The 20,853-nt window shown below is 37.5% G+C and overlaps 1 protein-coding gene across 3 annotated transcripts in view; it reads left to right on the top strand.

Moving 5' to 3' along the window:
- ATL1 (atlastin GTPase 1) overlaps positions 1-20,853 on the top strand; it is a 104,253-nt gene that overhangs the window by 53,127 nt on the left and 30,273 nt on the right. For all 3 annotated transcript variants that reach the window (XM_064365860.1, XM_064365861.1, XM_064365859.1), the window contains 5 exons: positions 4,242-4,489; positions 8,938-9,072; positions 9,854-9,958; positions 11,794-11,844; positions 15,580-15,636. In XM_064365860.1, coding sequence (XP_064221930.1) covers positions 4,242-4,489; positions 8,938-9,072; positions 9,854-9,958; positions 11,794-11,844; positions 15,580-15,636 — 596 coding nt within the window. The remainder of the gene's footprint in view (positions 1-4,241; positions 4,490-8,937; positions 9,073-9,853; positions 9,959-11,793; positions 11,845-15,579; positions 15,637-20,853) is intronic.

The following is a 20,853-nucleotide window of genomic DNA, read 5'->3' on the forward strand; positions in this document are numbered from 1 at the left end:
CCCCTTCTATTCAACATTACACTGAATGTCTAATAATTTAAGAAAAATAAAAGACATACATAAAGATTTAAAAGTTGGAAACTGTCATTATTTGGAAATTGTATTTCTGTTTCTATGTTAAAAAACCCAAAAGTGTCTAATAAGTTTTACAGGAAATAATAAAGTTTAGCAAATGCTTCAATATATGCCAACACATTAAAGCTAATTGTAGTTCTTTATCCAAACAACAACTAGAAAATATATTAAAGCAACAGCAAATAAACCAGTCATAGTTGGCAACAAAAACCACAGTGCACCTGGGACTCAATGTAATAAACCTCTTCCTACTCCCCCAAATTATAAAAACAGTACTGAAGTGGATTAAAGACCAAAAATAGATGGAGAGATAGATCATGTTTATGCACTGGAAGACTTAATACCATCAAGGTATTGATTCCTTCAAATTGATCTATAAATTTGAGGTAACTTCAATAAAGAGTTCAACTAACAGATTGATTTTAATATATTTATGGAAAGGGTTAAAAAGCCAAGACTAATATTTAGAAGGATAAGAGGTATTTGCCATACTATATTCAATAATATTTTATAAAGCTATTTTGATTAGGATTGTGTAATATTGATACTGATATAGACAAATTGATGAATAGATCAGAATTGAGAGCTCAGAAATGAGTGTGTGTTTTTACTTGTGGCAAAGATCTCATGGCAGACCACTTGATGAAAGAAGGGGCTTTGATAGAGCTCTGAAAAAATTTGTTTCTCATATTTTAAAAAATTGGCTTTCTATATTCTACCCTACAGATAACAACTTCTGATGGACTAGGAATTTAAATATCAAAAGCAAACTTTAAAACATACAAAAGGCCGGGCACGGTGGCTCATGCCTGCACCTTAGGAGGCCAAGGCAGGTGGATCACTTGAGTCCAGGAGTTTGAGACTGGCCTGAGCAACATGGCAAGATCCCATCTCTACAAAAAGTACAGAAATTAGCAGGACTTAGTGGTAGCACATGCTTATTGTCCCAGCTACTCGGGAGGTTGAGGTGGGAGGATCAATTAAGCTCAAGAGGTGGAGGTTGCAGTGAGCTGGTATCACACCACTGCACTCCAGCTTGGATAAGAGAGTGAGACCCTCTCTCAAAAAACAAAAAACAAAGAAACTTAGAAGAATATATGTGACTATCTTTCAGATCTTGTATAGGGAATCATTTCTTAAACATGGCATATGAAATGTCAACCATAAAGAAAATATTAATACAATCTATTACATTAAAGTTAAGAATGGCTTTTCATCAATTATAACAAGGAAAATGAAAAGGCAAGCTCTTAGAAACTAGAAGACTTTTGCTATGCATATAACAAACAAAGGGCTAGCATTCAAAAATACATAAAGAACCACAAATCAGTAAGAAAAAGACAAACTACCTAATAGAAAAATGGATAAAAGGAGATACTTACCTTATCAGCAATTAGAGAAATGTATATCAAGACCACAGTGAGATACCATTTTATACCTCTGCAGTTGACAAAAATGAAGTCAGATAAAACCAAGTGTTAGAAAGGATATGGATCAATAGGATGTTAAATTGCTGGTGGAAGTGAAACCTTTATATAACCACTTAGAAAAAGACAATTTTGCTTCATGCTTTAAAGTTGAATATTTGAAAAACTTACAACCCAGAAATTCCATTTCTATGTGCATTCTCGAGTACCTTTTGCCTATGTATAGTTTGTTACAATTATTTCAGTCTATAGAAAGTTATGATCTCATTTTCTGTCCCCCAAATTTTTCTCTATCCAAAATATTATGTCTACCTAGCATCCAAGATTCACATTTGTATGCTCAGATCATAATTAAATCATCAGCAAGGAGCGTCATCAAATAAAACATGTATTTGCTATTCTCAAAAAGGGCCTTTGTACTGAGGCTGAAATTACGTGGTAGGTAGGACTGTAATCAAACATGAATAGATAATAGTATTAATAACAGTCACTATTTATTAAACGTACTATTTGTCAGATTCTTCAATCTTTATTTCATGAAAACTACTTTGTTTAGTCTTTACAAAGGCTTTCTGATATAGGTACCATTATTAATCTTTTTAAAATGGAGCATAGTGAGCCATTGGGTGGCTAAATAATTTCCACAACTTTATATTGTAAATTGTAAAGCTGGGGTTTAAACAAAGGCTCTCTGATTCTGGCACCTGTGATATGGCAATATTGAAGCTATCATCTTTCAGATAAAAAGTCTCTTAACTTTGCAGAGAGAACAACTCTGATTCATGGCTATAGGCAATGATCTGTTGTCTCTGATGCTTTTTATGACTGTTCAGAAAGTAGTGGTGTATGTTTATCTCTATTCATGCAAAACTAAAATTATATATTAGATTTTCAGTATTTCAATAGCATTATTTTATAGATGAACAGCAATAAAGTTATCAGTGTGACATATATACATATATCAATGTGATCTGAAGACTCATTTAAAATTATGCCAAGAGATATGATTGCCTTGCTTTTATCTAGTTATAAAACTTCATCTCAGATAGACATCATGGAGAATGTCTACCTAAAGATATTTTCAAAAATTTAGATAAAAGATTTTTTAAGAGTCCAGTTTGTTTCAAAATTAGTATTATTGTCTTAGTCACTTTGGGTAACAGAAAATCATAGACTGGGTGGCTTAAACAACAAATATTTATTTCTCACAGTTCTGGCAGCTGGGTGAGATCAGAGTGTCAGCAGGGCTGGGTTTTTTGTAAGGGTCTTCCTCCTGATTCATAGACTGCTTTCTTCATGTATCCTCATAATTCAGAGAAAAGAGACTCTGGTTCCTTAATTGCCTTACAAGGGCACTAACTCTATTATGGGAGACCTTCATGACCTAATCTAACCCTAATCTAATGCTTCCCAAAGGAGGCCTTTGTCACATTGGGGATTAGGGTTTCTACATACGAATTTGGGAGGGAGACATAGACATTCAGTCCATAGCAATTATTGAGGGTTTCTTTGAGGCTAGGTCATATATCTATTTGAGGAATTAATTGGTATGTATATTGACTTTCTGTTCTTATGACACAAAGCAAATGAGCTCAGGTATGTATTGTCCAAAACTTATTTGATTGCTACCAAAGAGGCAGAATTTTTTTTATAGCAGTAGAAAGATCTGGGATGAAAGTTTTGACTCTTGCAATCTAATCCCAGCTTGGCAGTTACTGTCCATGGGAACTTGGACCTGTGATCTGTCGCTTTCTAATAGTTGTTTTCTTAGGAAATTTAATTAGATTCTTAATTTTCTCATGTGTCAAAAATACAGATAATAATAAATACCTTACTGGAACATTACAAGGATTAAATAAATAACACGTGAAAGATAGAGAATTCCTACATGAGGAAATCTACCACTTCCTTCCTTCTAAATTCCATTTCCATTTCTTGGGCAAGGTCAGTCACATCTTTGGCTTTAATTTCCTCATTTATACTAATACCAATAACATGCTTGAGAATCTGTGATTCTGAGCCCTTCTATATATTTCTTCCTATGTATGTTCAGCTTTAAGAAGTATTGCAAGGATCCTTTATGTAAATAAGCTATTTCTAGGGGATGGAGAAAGTATGAACTAAACCCATTTTATTCCTCTCCTACAAAAGTAGAGTGCTTTGCTTTGATTTTCTTTCTGACTCAGCACACAGAGACATCTGCACTGACTTAGAGCTTTCTTGAAAATTTTTTTTGATTCAGTCATATGATCAGAAAGAATAAATGTAAGTCCTTTTGGGATATAGTGTGAATGACATTAAAATATGTCATTCTCTCTCTCTCTTTTATTTTTCTCGAGACAGGATCTCCCTCTGTTGCTCAGGCTAGAGTGCAGTGGCACAATAATATCTCACTGTAGCCTTGACCTCCTGGGCTCAAGTGAGCCTCCCACTCTTGCCTCCTGAGAGCTGGGACCACAGGCATGCACTAGCACACCTGGCGAATTTTTTAATTTTTTTGTATAGACAGGATCTCGCTATGTTGCCCAGGGTGCTTTCAACTGCTGGGCTCAAGTGATCCTCCCATCTCAGCCTCCCAAGGTGCTAGGATTGCAGGCATGAGCCACTGCACCCAGCATAAAATGAGCATATCTAATTCCAGTATGCTCCTGTGTCAGATATTTGAGAGTTGAGAGGTACATATACATTGCTTGGCGCTTTGAGATGATTAGCTGAACCAGTCACTGCTCTATTCAACAGGTGGATTTTCGGAAAAGACATATGAATGGAGCTCAGAAGAGGAGGAGCCAGTGAAAAAGGCAGGACCAGTCCAAGTTCTCATTGTCAGAGATGACCATTCCTTTGAGTTAGATGAAACTGCACTAAATCGGATCCTTCTCTCGGAGGCTGTCAGAGACAAGGAGGTTGTTGCTGTATCTGTTGCTGGAGCATTTAGAAAAGGAAAATCATTTCTGATGGACTTCATGTTGAGATACATGTACAACCAGGTATGCAGGAAGTACTTTAAAAAGTTTTCTTTCTTCTGTGCTTCTGTCACTTCGTGTTTTTGTTTAGTGGTGTTCAAAATTTTCATTTCAATTATTATGTACCCTAGATATGAACCAGTTAAAGAAATCCTCCAGTGTAATCATTCCAACGTCAGTGCTTTGGGGACCAAACTACACAGAGCATTTTTCTCTGAAGCTACTTTACTGTATTTCCCTTAAAATATAACTTATATTTTTATTCTTTTAAAAATAGGCACAGAATATTCTGATTATAAACTTAAATGTTATAGTGTTTAAAATGTTAATATAACTTTTGTATTGTAATCACTTTTTCCAACATTTTGTATGACATATTTTAAGCATATAACAAAGTTAAAAGAATTATATACTAGACATCTTGTTATCTACCACCTGGATTCTACCATTAGCATTATTACCCCTGCTTTATAACTTATGTCTCCATCTATTCATCCCTCTTTCCAGCCATCACTCCAAATTATTTTTTGATGCATTTGAAAGTAAATTGCTGACGTCAGTACACTTTTCCATAAATATTTCCATATGCATCATTATTATATGCATAGATTAATACTTTAGTTTTTTTCTCTTGAGATAAAGTTTCTATACAATGAAATACACATACCTTAAATGTACATTTGCTGATTTTTGACAAATGCATATACATGTATAGCCCCCAACCCTGTCAAGATAGAGAACATTACCATTACCCCAGAAAGTTACCTGTTGTCATTTCCCAGACAGTTGTCACCCTCACTCCACCCCCAGAGGCAACTGACAGTGTCATAATGTTTGAGACAACAGCATGACACAGAAGTGAGATTTTAAAGGACCTAGGCCAACCCAAAAGCCAAAGGATAAATAGGAGATTAGACTTGAGGAACACAAGGTTGGGAATGGAAAACTTATTCTAATATTTTTTCTTTACCTATGGCAATTCTGATGGAAATATGAATGTTGAAGCGGAATAGACAAACTACCCGAAGAACTTTCTATTATGTATTTATATCGTAATTGTCCATTTTAGAGTAATATTTTATACTTGGAGGTTTTTTTTTTTTTTTTTAGACAAAGTCTAACTCTATCACTCAGGCTGGAGTGCAGTGGCACAATCATGACTCATTGCAACCTCAGCCTCCCCAGGCTCGGGTGATCCTCCCACCCCAGCCTCTCGAGTAGCTGGGACTGCAGGCGTGAACTACCACACCTGGCTAATCTTTTTGTATATTTTTCAGAGATGTGATTTTGCCATGTTGGCTAGGCTGGTCTTGAACTGCTGGGCTTAAGCAATCTGCCCTCCTTAGCCTTCCAAAGTGCTGGGGTTACAGGCCGATTCATTATACCCAGCCTTATACTTCGAGCATTTTTGATCGATTTTATAATGTTAACTTTAACATCTTTTATCTCTAACTTCAGTGCAAACAAATCAGGAACAAAACTACCAAAAGAATTAAGGCTTTGAAATCAAACAAAAGTCTTACCAATCCTTATTTCTAGCATACTTACCATTAGCTACCTAACACAGGTGGGAAAATTTAATGAACAAAATCAATATACTTTATTCTTTTTGGGATTATATAATTTTCACCATATTCATAGTTTTAACTGTTAAATAAATATCAGGATGGAATAGTCAATACCACTTGTCATGTTGGTTGTGTTAAATAGAATTTGCTCAGATTAAAGTGTGCCAAATTTGTTTTGTTTTTTGTTTTTCTTTTTCTGCACCTAGCAGAGCATTCAGAAAGCAAGAGAGAATATGAATACTTGTTTTGCTGTTTCTTGCATAAGGGCACGTATCATTGACTTGTTAAGATAAAATTCTACTTTCTTTTCTGCATATATAATTATCATTCATATTAGAATGGCAGAATTTTAAATGTGACTATTTTATTCTTAGCTGGAAAACTGTTATCTTTTATAAGCTTGTCTTTTACCTACCACATAGTAATCAATATGTGATTTTTGAAGAAATATTTGAGTGCATACTTGAACTAATGAAACAAGCTAAATTTTAGCTCTGCCAAAGTAACTATTTGTGAATGTTTTCCTTGTCTTTCAAGGTTATTTTTCAGGCTTAGGGTTTTAATGAATATCTCAATGTAGGTTATTAACGCAGAGCTAACATTATAGAAATGTATTATGCTAATTAATAATAATCACAATTTATTCATTGATGTATGCATCCCAAGACATTTTTCCAGGTAATAACTTATTGGACAAATTTCAATTTCTGCCTCAATAGTAAGTATTTATTGACTACCTGCTAAATGTCCTAGATTATGCTAGACACTATGGTGGATACCAAATAAAACATACCATAAATTTTGCACTTAGGCATCTCATGGTTTGGCCAAGGAGACAGAATTAAGATAGGTGAAATATTTAGAGGATCATTACATGGTGATCAATATATTTCATTGTTTTTGTTTTATTTTGTTTTATTTATTTTTTTTTTTTGAGACAGAGTCTCGCACTGTCACCCAGGCTGTAGTGCGGTGGCACGATCTTGGCTCACTGCAATCTCCGTCTCCTGGGTTCAAGCAATTCTCCTGCCTCAGTCCCTCCTGGGACTACAGGCATGCACCACGACGCCCAGCTAATTTTTTTGTATTTTTAGTAGATACCCCCGGGATTACAGGCGTGAGCCACTGTGCCCAGCCTGGTTTTTTTTTTTTTTTTTGAGACGGAGTTTCACTCTTGTCATCCAGACTGGAGTGCAATGGCACAATCTTGGCTCACTGCAACTCTGCCTCCCAGGTTGAAGGATTCTTCTGCCTTAGCCTCCAAAGTAGCTGGGATTACAAGCATGTGCTACCATGCCTGGCTAATTTGTTGTATTTTTAGTAGGGACAGGGTTTCACCATGTGGCCCAGGCTGGTCTTGAATTCCTGGCCTTAAGTGATCCACCTGCCTCAGTCTCCCAAGTGCTGGGATTACAGACATGAGCCACTGCGCCCAGCCTGATCAATATATGTCTAAGTGTGGTTCAGGGAAGGGCATATTAGGCCAAAGTAACTGGAGAAGCCTTCACAGAGATATTGGGAGTTAGAATAGATTTTGAAGATGTACAGATCTGGATCAGAAAAGGAAGAATGGACATTCTGGACTACGAGGAATAGCTATGATACATGTATTAAACAGAGGGTGCACCTTCTTCCCTAGAGTGCAAATTAAGTATTGGAGATGAAGAAGGAATAAGATTGAATAGGTGTGAGCCAGATAATGGAACAAATTCATAGAAGAACCAAAGCTCTTGATAAGAGTTTAAAATGGCTTTTAGAACAAGACAGGATATAATTAAGTTTTCTTTATATTCGTTTATATAGATTTTTTAACAGTCCAAGTAGTCCATTCCCACATTCCTCTGCATTCCTTAATGTAAGGTTTTAGATTGGAGAATTATCTAATGAGATCTTCCAAAAACTGATAACTTATTCTCTGTAACAAATATCAAAATGGGGGTAACTGCTATGAACCAAGGTCACCAATTGCTGACTTACTATATTTTCGATTTCTTATCCAACTTGATCTTTAGCCTTTTTATAACTGATTGTTTTTACTATTCTGTCTTCCTTTGGCTTTCTCAAACCCCACTTGTATCAGTACTTGTCTATTCCTTCCCACTCTCCTGGCCCTGGTCAGGCCCTCAATCATATTTTTGACCTTTATTACAGCCCCTGCTTTTATCCTTCCTAGCTGTAATTTCCCTTCCCTACTAACTAGCCCTACCTACTTCTAGAATGGTATCTTCTACCAGAACTATGATTATAATTCATCTCTGCTTCTTCATAACTTTCCACTGCTAGCAGCATAAAATCTGACTCCCTTAGGCACCTTGCAAGGCCTTTCAGAATCTGGCCATCTGTCCAGCCTCTTGCTGTTACTTGCTTCCTCCTCCCCGCATACCAAAGCATAATATGCTCCCCACATGCCTTCTCCAAATTTGCTCCCCTGGAAAATTCCTAAATATTTTTCAAGTCTTAGCTCAAACATCAGCTCTCCTATGTGGTCTTGCCTGACCAAGGATTAGTTACTGCTTTTCTATGCTACCATTTATGTGTTATGTGTACTTCCATTTTGGCACGCATTTATTGCATCATAATGGTTTGTTTACATGTCTGTCTCACTGTTAGGCTGTGAATTTCCTCTGGTCTGCAATAATATCTTTTCATCTTCATATATCTTGAACATATAAAAACCACCTGAACATATAAAAAATGTGGTTTTTATATGTTCAGGATATATAAAGATTGTTGCTCCTCTGTAATTATTTTTTGGATGAATAAAGTGATTGTATCAATGCAATAGATGTGCATATGTTGTTTCCATTTAACTAGAATTGGAGAGGGTTAAGAATCAGAATGGATAAATGGAAAAAACTATGCATATATATCTGGTTCCATATCATGGACTTTATTATTTTATAGGAATCAGTTGATTGGGTTGGAGATTACAATGAACCATTGACTGGTTTTTCATGGAGAGGTGGATCTGAACGAGAGACCACAGGCATCCAGATATGGAGTGAAATCTTCCTTATCAATAAACCTGATGGTAAAAAGGTATGATGCTAACCTCCTAAATAGCATTGATTTTCACTTATAGCAGTTACTACTTTTTAGGATCCTTGAAGTTGCACTTTTGAAAATTAATTTTGGCCATTTGACATGAAGCTTAAAGTGGGATAGCATCCTATAGCATGACCTTTGTTTCCCTTTCTTGTGATCAAGGTAGGCAAAATTATAAGGAAGATAGAACAGCAGATCAGCAAGTAACATCTTTATATTGTTTCAATGCTACATAAAGTTTCTGTTATGGGCCGGGCGCGGTGGCTCAAGCCTGTAATCCCAGCACTTTGGGAGGCCGAGGCGGGTGGATCACGAGGTCAAGAGATCAAGACCATCCTGGTCAACACGATGAAACTCCGTCTCTACTAAAAATACAAAAATTAGCTGGACACAGTGGCGCGTACCTGTAATCCCAGCTACTCAGGAGGCTGAGGCAGGAGAATTGCCTGAACCCAAGAGGCGGAGGTTGCGGCAAGCCGAGATCGCGCCATTGCACTCCAGCCTGGGTAACAAGAGCGAAACTCCGTCTCAAAAAAAAAAAAAAAAAAAAAAAAAAAGTTTCTGTTATGTTGAATTACTAGTAAAAATTACTTGTAACAGTAATCAGCAGTTAATTAATATTTTTCTGTTCTGTGGCATTCATGGCATATGTAAGAAATTTTCTAAAATAGTATTCATTGATAATGGCTTGCTTTAGTTCTTATGATATTAACATTGTGGTAACCCTGAAAATGTACATGTTCTATAAAATATCAACAATGTACTTTTCTTGTAGGTTGCAGTGTTATTGATGGATACTCAGGGAACCTTTGATAGTCAGTCAACTTTGAGAGATTCAGCCACAGTATTTGCCCTTAGCACAATGATCAGCTCAATACAGGTATGAAATAAAATAAACTCATTTTCATGATGTTTCTTTAACTAAAAATTATGAGCATATGTGTTTCTACATACATGTCATAATGAGATAAACAACAGAAATTGTAAATCATATATATTATTTGGCTCAATTAGCATACCAGTTCTTGTGATTTCTATGAGTAGAATTGTTTTTGTTACTGTTGTCTAGTTACTGACAAACTTTCAAATTGACTGCTTTAGTTAGAGAAGGTCATATTATCTTATTGGAGTTTTTAAAAATTTGTTTAAAGACTATAATAAACTCAGTAACATAAATCTTATATGCGTATACATTGAGACCATCTATTATAAGTAAGTTAATGAAACAGGATTTATAAAATAAATTTTGTTCTACATAGCCCTTAGAAACATTTCTACATGTAAAAACATTTACATGCATTTATAGCTTTTAAAAACACCTTAATGTATATTTAGGAAAGTAAATATCTTGTATTTAAAATTTATCTTTCTTTCCTTTCCTTCTTTCTTTCACTTTTTTGAAAGTCTTATTTTTGAGGTTATTGTGGGCTTTCTAAATTGTCCTGAAAATCCTTGGAGAGCTTTATTAGAACCATAGAACCCATAGCATAAAATATTTTAATACTGATTTTAGATATTTTCAATTCACTGTCAGAAGCAAAAAGAGAGAGTAGCCAAAGAACAGGACGGAGCAATTAAAAAAAGATACGATAACTTAAAAAGGCAGGAAAGGCAAAGTAGTCAGGATGAGCGAGTCAAAGCTGAAATTATAAGCAAGCATAGAGAATGGAGCTAGTGAACCAGCAACAAGGGTGTCATATAGGTTAGGACAACCAAGACAGGATAAACAGAAGGAGGAAGGAAAGACTAAATTTGTTAAATAAAGGATTTTAAAAGCCATTAAAAAAGTCCTGGTTATAACCTATGATTAATCAACTTTTAAAAATTGACTTTTCTTTCAATTGACAAGTAAAAATTATATGTATGTATCATGTACAATATAACTTTTAGAATATACGCATTGTATAAGCCTTTAAAATACTGACTTAATATCTAATTTATTCATAATTCACAGTGTAAGCCATATTTGTAAACCCTATTTAAACCACATAGACTTTGCTTTTCAGTATTACTCATTATTTATATTTGACCTGAATACATTGAATACTTTCATAGAAAAATCTGCTAACTCCTTAGTAATGACTTTTTTATTATGTGAGAAATGATGATCTGTTATTTAAATAGGTATACAAAGTATTCTCTTTGTATCAATACATAAACATATACGCCTCCTTAAGTTTTCTTTGAAGTTAATGGTATTTATTCCCCTCAAAAAATGTCATCTTAATGCTGTGATTGGTTCATGAAGCAGCAATGAGTATGTATAAGGATGTGAGCATGATATTCAGAACCTCACTTTCATGTGATGAAACTCTGTATAGACATAAATAAAATGATTAATTGTAAAGAAGTCAATATGATTTTTCAAAACAAAATTTTCCATATGGGTTGCTGAGATTTAGATTGCTATTATTTGTTTTGCTTGAAAGAATGATTTTTTTGACTAATTGCTAAATTAGCTTCATAAAATAATTGTAATAGTCTGTCTCCAGAGCAGGTGACCACTGTATTTCTGGAACTATTTTATGATCATTGTACATTCCTTATTGTCTCTCAAGCTTCTTTTATTTCTCTCTCAAGGTCTTATAAATATCATCATGTAAGTGTGTATGCAAAAGAGTTCATTTTTGTGATAACTGATAGTAGAAAATGATGAAGTAAGTGCTTAGGATGATGCTAATTATCTTATCATTGTGATGTTATTTCTTTATTAAGGTATATAACTTATCCCAAAATGTCCAGGAGGATGATCTTCAGCACCTCCAGGTAACAATATTTATATTCTTACTTGTATATCTGGTAGTCTTTGGAACATGTATAGCAAAACTTTGGGGAATGATTTAAAAACATAATCAGATGGGGGATATCCTATTCCTAGATATCTTGTTCTGGCCCTGTATGGTTATATTCTCTCTAATTAAAATTTCAAATTCCTTTGTTTCTGTAAAGCTACTTGCTATTATCCCTGTATATGTGAAAATATACAGCAAATTAGAGAATCTTTGGGTTAAAAATTACCCAAAATGTGAAGTTGAAATATTAAGGTAAGAGATTTAATAATTGTTAGTATGATATCCGTTATATGCGACATTTTTTCCTGTGAACCACTTTATACCTAAGAACTAGGAGGGGCTACTTGATAACTCATAGAATTCTATTTTAGATCTGAAGGAGACCTCAGTGACATTCAATTTATCCTTTATGGTTTATAAGTAAAATGAAGCTGAAGGAAATAAATGACTTGCTGAAACTCATGGCCAATTAGTAGTAGAATGTGAATAGAACTTATAAAAATCCAGTAATCTGAGCTGGGCATAGTGGCCCATGCTGTAATCCCAGCACTTTGAGAGGTGGAGGCAGGAGGATCACTTGAACCCAGGAGTTCAAGACCAAGCTGGGCAACATAGTGAGACCCTGTCTCTTAAAAAAAAAAAAATTAGCCCTCCCAGCTACTGAGGTGGGGGGATCACTTGAGCCTGAAGGTCAAGTCTGCAGTGAGCCGTGATCACATCACTGCACTCCAGCCTGGGAGACAGAGTGAGACCTTGTCTCAAAAGAAAAAAATTATCTGTCATCTGACTGTGCTCTGTGCTCCTTCCTCTCTCCAAGCAGTATTTAATCTCAAAGAGGTTAGATATTTATCTTAAAGATGGTTCACATCTGTGTCATACTCTCTTTCAATTTACATTATTCTTATTTACATAGCAAAATCTGTGGTATTTCTCATATTTTATAGAAAATTTTACTTTCAATATAGTATTTTATCTTGGCAATCAGAGCCATGTGGTAAAATGTGCAAACTTAACAATAACAAAGAGTGATAGAGCAGGGTAATCTAAGACATTGAAAATATTATTTGGAGTTCACATCCAGCATGCTACTGAATATATATTTAGTACGTCGTGCTGGCCATTTATAACAAATATGCTGAATAATTGTGAGATGTTTTTCATAATAAGAACAATTATTTTTTTTGAGACGGAGTCTCACTCTGTCGCTATGCTGGAGTGCAGTGGCGCGATCTCAGCTCACTGCAACCTCCGCCTCCCAGGTTCAAGCAATTTTCCTGCCTCAGCCTCCCAAGTAGCTGGGACTACAGGCATGTGCCATCACACCTGGCTAATTTTTTTTGTCTTTTTGGTAGAGACGGAGTTTTACCATGTTGGCCAGGATGGTCTCAATCTCATGAGCTGGTGATCCACCCGCTTCAGCCTCCCAAAGTGCTGGGATTACGAGCATGAACCACCACACCTGGCCAAGAACAGTTACTTTTTTGGGCATGTTCCATTATGGTAATCCTCAAATTCCTCAAATCCAGGAAGTAGGGGAATCATCGGTCCTCTGTCATCTTGGGAGAAGGATTTCAGCCAAGATAAAGTTTAGCCAAAAATAATTTATTGAAGGAAAATAGAGACCACAGAGTTTATTTAGAGAGCCAACACACTCAGGCAGATTGGGCTGCCGAAAGAAAGTGAGCCAGCAGCACCCTGAGAGTTCTGTGTTGGGTTTTTCTGATGTTGGATTTTTTTTTGCTTGAAATTCCTGCCTCTGTCTTAAATCTGTCTTTTTTTCTTTATCTAGTTTTCCCTCTTCTGCCTTAAGTCCCTACTTTTCCCCACCTAGTTCCCACCCCAGGCTTGTGGGACCCTCCCTTACTATTAGTTGATGTGCATGCATAGACCTGGAGTTGGATACAAATTCTACCTAATGGCTGCATTGCTCATTACTGCCACACCAGGAAGGTTGTATAGCAGTCGTATCTATACTTACTGCACTCACAGATCTCTTAGGAATTTCTCCTTTGCCCTCTTCCCCTCCTTATTTGCATAGCTAGCTACATTCTGGCAGGTTAACTGTGAGTAACTGATTACTGGGCCATCTTAAGGGATGTTCCTTTCTGCATAGGTGTTTTCCCTCCTCTCTGCCCATATCTAGCATGGGGTGTGAAATTTTCCACACCTCCGTTTTCTCAGGAACTCTCCCTCCTGCTCATGTCTAGCTGTCTGCCTACTCTAACACCATAGCCTAGCCAACTACTTTCCAAGTTAATAGCATGGCACTGTTCAATGCCAGTTGATGGGTTTCTTAAAAAAGTGCTAATTTTGGACTTTGATATTGAGTAATTATTTTTTGAGGTTATTTAAAGTTTTTTCCTATAAATGACAACACTTCAGCCTTCCACAGAAGTTACTGTGAATTCAAATTGTTAGTGAATTATTCTAATGAGAGGATCTAATCTCTGTACCAGGAACCTTTTAAACATGGTATCCCAGACTTTTAGTTCATCAATTTAATCAGGTGCCTGGTAATTACCTTTACTTTCTAGATTCCCTAGCTCCCACCAGAGAGGCAGCACAATGCCCCAATGCTAAGGTGCTATTCTAAAGGGGTAAGGGATGGGACTCCTGAGTGTCAGCATTCTTCCTCAGCACTGAATAGTGACTATGGCTTGTTGTTCTTGTATATGAAGTGGCATTTCCTGTGTTCACATGGAGAAACCCAGTCAGCCAGCCTGGATAAAACTCTAATCAGATGCAATGAGCAGAGATCATGCCACTGCACTCCAGCCTGGGTGACAGAGTGAAACCCTGTCTCAAAAAAAAAAAGAAAAAGAGAAGAAAAAAGACAAAGAAGAGGACTCTCCATTTCTTATGCTAAATGCCTAATGCTTTTGTAGTAATCCAAGCCATTGTGCCATTAAATGTCCTCAGGCAACAACTTTTGTAAATGTGTCCTACATAGTTTAAGGCTCTCTAGTCTAATTTCTGCAAGTTCTGCTTCAAAAGGTCATTTAGCATGTTTCCTTCTTCCCTTTTGTCCCTCACAAAAAAATTAACCCACATTCTAGATATAAAAGGTGTTAATTTTAAAATATAAAAGGTGTTAATAAAATGGAAATTTTATTTTTTAAATGTACTTTACGTCTTTTACTATTTTTTTTTTTTGAGACGGAGTCTCACTCTGTCACCAGGCTGGAGTGCAGTGGCACAATCTTGGCTCACAGCAACCTCCACCTACTAGGTGTCAGCGATTCTCCTGTCTCAGCTTCCTGAGTAGCTGGGATTACAGGCACGTGCCACCACCCCCAGCTAATTTTTGTATTTTTGGTAGAGACAAGGTTTCACCATGTTGGTCAGGCTGGTTTCAATCTCTTGACCTCATGATCCGCCTGCCTCGGCCTCCCAAAGTGCTGGGATTACAGGCGTGAGCCACCACACCTGGCCATGTCTTTTATTCTTAAACTACAAAAATTCTTAAAATACCTAATTAACATGGCTCTGCTTTACCTGTCCAATGCTTATTTTCTGAAAATTTTGGTTATTATAATCTTAATAATATAATATTCTGTTATAGCTAGGGGGAAAAGTGAATGAAAGGCAGGAATTAAAACTTTGCAGAAGCTAAAGTTCTCTCTCTCTCCCTCTCTCTCTCTCTCTGTGTGTGTGTGTGTGTGTGTGTGTGTGTGTTGCGGGGTGTGTGGGTGTGTAATTTTCCTTCTAGCTTTTCACTGAGTATGGCAGACTGGCAATGGAGGAAACATTCCTGAAACCATTTCAGGTGAGTGAGGGTTAAATGATAGTAAATTCGTACTAGATTTTCCTGAAGATTATAATCAGGTACGTTAATTAGGGTCATATTTCCTTCTTTTTTTATTTTTTATTTCATTGAAGAAACATTTTTTTACCTATTTTATGCTATTTGATGCAAGATAGAATGAGATAGAAATGGGGAAATAGAATTTTTAAGAATCATTTTTAAAAAAAGAAATGTGGAAATGAAAGATGAATTAGGCATTCTGGTTCCTGGGCCCAGCCTCATTTATGTACAAAAATTAAACATCCAGCTATATCTTTCTTATGAGATGTATTAAAACATAAGAATGTGTTCATTTGAAAATAAAAGGATGGAAAAAGATACATCAGGCACATACTAAATGAAGGAAAACAAGTGTCTATAATTTTGTGAGACTTGAAGTCAGTAAGAATTATTTAGAATAGGGGGCTGGCAAGATGGCTGAATAGGAACAGCTCCAGTCTTCAGCTCCCAGTGAGATCGATGCAGAAGCTGAGTGATTTCTGCTTTTCCAGTTGAACCTGGTTCACCTCATTGGGACTGGTTGGACAGTGGGTGCAGCCCAAGAAGGGTGAGCCAAAGCAGGGTGGGGTGTTGCCTCACCTGGGAAACACAAGGGGTCAGGGAACTCCCTCTCCTAGCCAAGGGAAGCCATTAGGGACTGTACCATGCACTCAGGCCCAGATACTGTGCTTTTCCCATGGTCTTTGCAACCCAAAGACCAGGAGATTCCCTCCAGTGCCTACACCACAAGGGCCCTGGGTTTCTGCACAAAACTGGGCAGCCATTTGGGCAGACACTGAGCTAGCTGCAGGAGTTTTTTTTCATACCCCAGTGGTACCTGGAACACCAGCAAGACAGAACCCGTTCACTCCCCTGGAAAGGGGGCTGAAGCCAGGGAGCCAAGTGGTCTGGCTCAGTGGGTCCGACCCCCATGGAGCTCAGCAAGCTAAGATACACTGAAGTCTCACTGCCAGCACAGCAGTCTGAGCTTGACCTGGGACACTCAAGCTTGCTGCGGGGAGGGGCATCCACTGTTGCTGAAGCTTGGGCCAGTGGTTTTACCCTCACAGTGTAAACAGAGCTGCCAGGAAGTTTGAACTGGGTAGAGCCCACCTCCGCTCAGCAAGGCCACTGCAGCCAAACTGCCTCTCTAGATTCCCTCCTCTTGCAGGGCATCTCTGAAAAAAAGGTAGCATCCCCAGTCAGGGACTTGAAGATAAGACCCCTACCTCCCTGGGACAGAGAACCTGGGGGAAGGGGCAGCTGTGGGCACAGCTTCAGCAGACTTAAACGTCCCTGCCCAGCAGCTCTGAAGAGAGTATTGGATCTCCCAACACAGCATTCGAGCTCTGATAAGGGACAGACTACCTCCTCAGGTGGCTCCCTGATCTCCGTGTATCCTGACTGGGAGACACCTTCCAGTAGGAGCTGACAGACACCTCTTACAAAAGAGCTCTGGCTGGCATCTGGTGGGTGCACCTCTGGGACAAAGCTTCCAGAGGAAAGAATAGGCAGCAATCTTTGCTCTTCTGCAGCCTCCACCGGTGATATCCAGGCAAACAGGATCTGGAGTGGACCTCCAGCAAATTCCAGCAGACCTGCAGCAGAAGGGACTTTTAGAAGGAAAACTAACAAACAAAAAGGAATAGTATCAACATCAACAAAAAAGACATCCAGTCAGAGACCCCCTCCAAAGGTCCCTGACATCAAAGACCAAAGGTAGATAAATCCATGAAGATGGGGAGAAACCAGTGCAAAAAGGCTGAAAATTCCAGAAACCAGGATGCCTCTTCTCCTCCAAAGGATCACAATTCCTCTCAAGGAAGGGAACAAAACTGGACGGAGAATGAGTTTGATGAATTGACAGAAGTAGGCTTAGAAGGTGGATAATAACAAACTCCTTCAAACTAAAGGAGCATGTTCTAACCCAATGCAAGGAAGCTAAGAATCTTGAAAACAGGTTAGACAAATTGCTAACTAGAATAATCAGTTTAGAGAAGAACATAAATGACTCGATGGAGCTGAAAAACACAGCACGAGAACTTTATGAAGCATACACAAGTATCAATAGTTGACTCGATCAAGTGGAAGAAAGGATATCAGAAATTGAAGATCAACTCAATGAAATAAAGTGAGCAGACAAAATTAGAGAAAAAAGACTGAAAAGAAACTAATAAAGCCTTCAAGAAAGACAGGACTGTGTGAAAAGACCAAATCTACATTTGATTGTTGTACCTGATAGTGATGGGGAGAATGAAACCAAGTTGGAAAACACACTTCAGGATATTATCCAGGAGAACTTCACCAACCTAGCAAGGCAGGCCAACATTCAAATTCAGGAAATACAGAGGACACCACAAAGATACTCCATGAGAAGAGTAACCCCAAGACACATAATCATCCTTTTAACCAAGGTTGAAATGAAGGAAAAAATATCAAGGGCAGCCAGAGAGAAAAGTCAGGTTACCCACAAAGGGAAGCCCATCAGACTAACAGTGGATCTCTTGGCAGAAACCCTACAAGGCAGAAGAGAGTGGGAGCCAACATTCAAAATTCTTAAAGAAAATAATTGGGCCAGGCGTGGTGGCTCGAGCCTGTATTCTCAGTACTTTGGGAGGCCAAGGTGTGCAGATCATGAGGTCAAGAGATCGAGACAATCCTGGTCGACATAGTGAAACCCTGTCTCTACTAAAAATACAAAAATTAGCTGGGTGTGGTGCCATGTGCATGTGGTCCCAGCTACTCAGGAGGCTGAGGCAGGAGAATTGCTTGAACTTAGGAGGCAGAAGTTGCAGTGAGCCAAGATCTCACCACTGCGCTCCAACCTGGCGACAGAGTGAGACTGTCTCAAAAAAAGAAAAGAGAATTTTCAACCCAGAATTTCATATCCAGCCAAACTAAGCTTCATAAGCAAAGGAGAAATAAAAATCCTTTACAGACAAGCAAATGCTGAGAGATTTTCTCACCACCAGGCCTGCCTTATAAGAGCTCCTGAAGGAAGCACTAAACATGGAAAGGGCACTTTCCACGTACCAGCCACTGCAAAAACATACCATACCAAACTATAAAGACTGTCATTGCTATGAAGAAACTGCCATCAACTAACAGGCAAAATCACCAACTAGCATCATAATGGCAGGATCAAATTCACACATAACAATATTAACATTAAATGTAAACGGGCTAAATGCCCCAATTAAAAGAAACAGACTGGCAAATTGGGTAGAGTCAAGACCCTTCAGCATGCTGCATTCAGGAAGCCCATTTCATGTGCAAAGACACAAATAGGCTCAAAATAATGGGATGGAGGAATATTTACCAAGCAAATGGAAGGCAAAAAAAATCGGGTTGCAATCCCAGTCTCTGATAAAACAGACTTTAAACCAATAAAGATCAAAAGAGACAAAGAAGGGCATTACATACTAGTAAGGAATCAATGCAACAAGAAGAGATAACTATCCTAAATATGTATGCACCCAATAAAGGAGCACCCAGATTCATAGTAAGTTCTTAGAGACCTACAAAGAGATTTAGACTCCCACACAATAATAGTGGGAGACTTTAACACCATACTGTTAATATTAGACAGATCAACGAGACAGAAAATTAACAAAGATATCCAGGACTTGAACTCGACTCTGGACTAAGTGGACTTAATAGACATCTACAGAAATCTCCACCCCAAATCAACAGAATATACGTTCTTCTCAGCACCACATTGCACTTATTCTAAAATTGACGACATAATTGGAAGTAAAACATTCTTCAGCAAATGCAAAAGAATGGAAATAATAACAAACAGTCTCTCAGACCACAGTGCAATCAAATTAGAACTCAGGATTAAGAAACTAACTCAGAACCGTATAACTACTAAAGTGAACAACCTGCTCCTGAATGACTACTGGGTAAATAACTAAATTAAGGCAGAAATAAATAAGTCATTTGAAACCAATGAGAACAAAGACACAATGTACCAGAATATCTGGGACACATTTAAGGCAGTGTGTAGAGGGAAATTTATAGCACTAAATGTCCAAGAGAGAAAACAGGAAATATCTAAAGTCAACACCTAACATCATAATTAAAAGAACTAGAGAAGCAAGAGCAAACAAATTAAAAAGCTAGCAGAAGATAAGAAATAACTAAGATCAGAGCAGAACTGAAGGAGATAGAGACACGAAAAACCCTTCAAAAAATCAGTGAATCCAGGAGGTGGTTTTTTGAAAAGATCAACAAAATAGATAGACCACTAGCCAGACTAATAAGAAAAGAGAGAAGAATCAAATAGATGCAATAAAAAATGATAAAGGGGATATCACCACTGATCCCACAGAAATACAAACTACCATCAGAGAATACTATAAACACCCCTATGCAAATAAGCTAGAAAATTTAGAAGAAACGGATAAATTCCTAGACACATACACCCTCCCAAGACTAAACCAGGAAGAAGTCAAATCCCCAAATAGACCAATAACAAGTTCTGAAATTCAGGCAGCAGTTAATAGCCTACCAACCAAAAAAGTCTAGGACCAGATGGATTTACAGCCAAATTCTACCAGAGGTACAAAGAGGAGCTGGTACCATTCCTTCTGAAACTATTCCAAACAATAGAAAAAGAGGGAATCCTTCCTAACTCATTTTATGAGGCCAGCATCATCCTGATACCAAAAGCTGGCAGAAACACAACTAAAAAAGAAAATTTCAGGCCAGTATCCCTGATGAACATCAATGTGAAAATCCTCAATAAAATACTGGCAAACAGAATCCAGCAGCACATCAAAAAGCTAATCCACCATTAGCAGGTCAACCTGGGATGCAAGACTGGTTCAACATATGCAAATCAATAAATGTAATCCATTACATAAACAGAACCAATGACAAAAACAACCTGATTATCTCAATAGATGCAGAAAAGGCCTTCGACAAAATTCAGCAGCCTTTCATGCTAAAAATTCTCAATAAACTAGGTATCGATGGAATGTATCTCAAAATAATAAGTGCTATTTATGACAAACCCACAGCCAATATCATACTGAATGGGCAAAAACTGGAAGCATTACCTTTGAAAACCAGCACAAGACAAGGATACCCTCTCTCACCACTCCTATTCAACACAGTATTGGAAGTTCTGGCCAGGGCAATCAGGCAACAGAAAGAAATAAAGGGTATTCAATTAGGAAAGGAGGTATCATAGTA

The sequence above is a fragment of the Aotus nancymaae genome, unplaced genomic scaffold (genome assembly GCF_030222135.1).
Source record: "Aotus nancymaae isolate 86718 unplaced genomic scaffold, 86718_ANA_hifiasm-v0.15.2.pri h1tg000062l, whole genome shotgun sequence".
Taxonomy (NCBI): Eukaryota; Metazoa; Chordata; class Mammalia; order Primates; family Aotidae; genus Aotus; species Aotus nancymaae.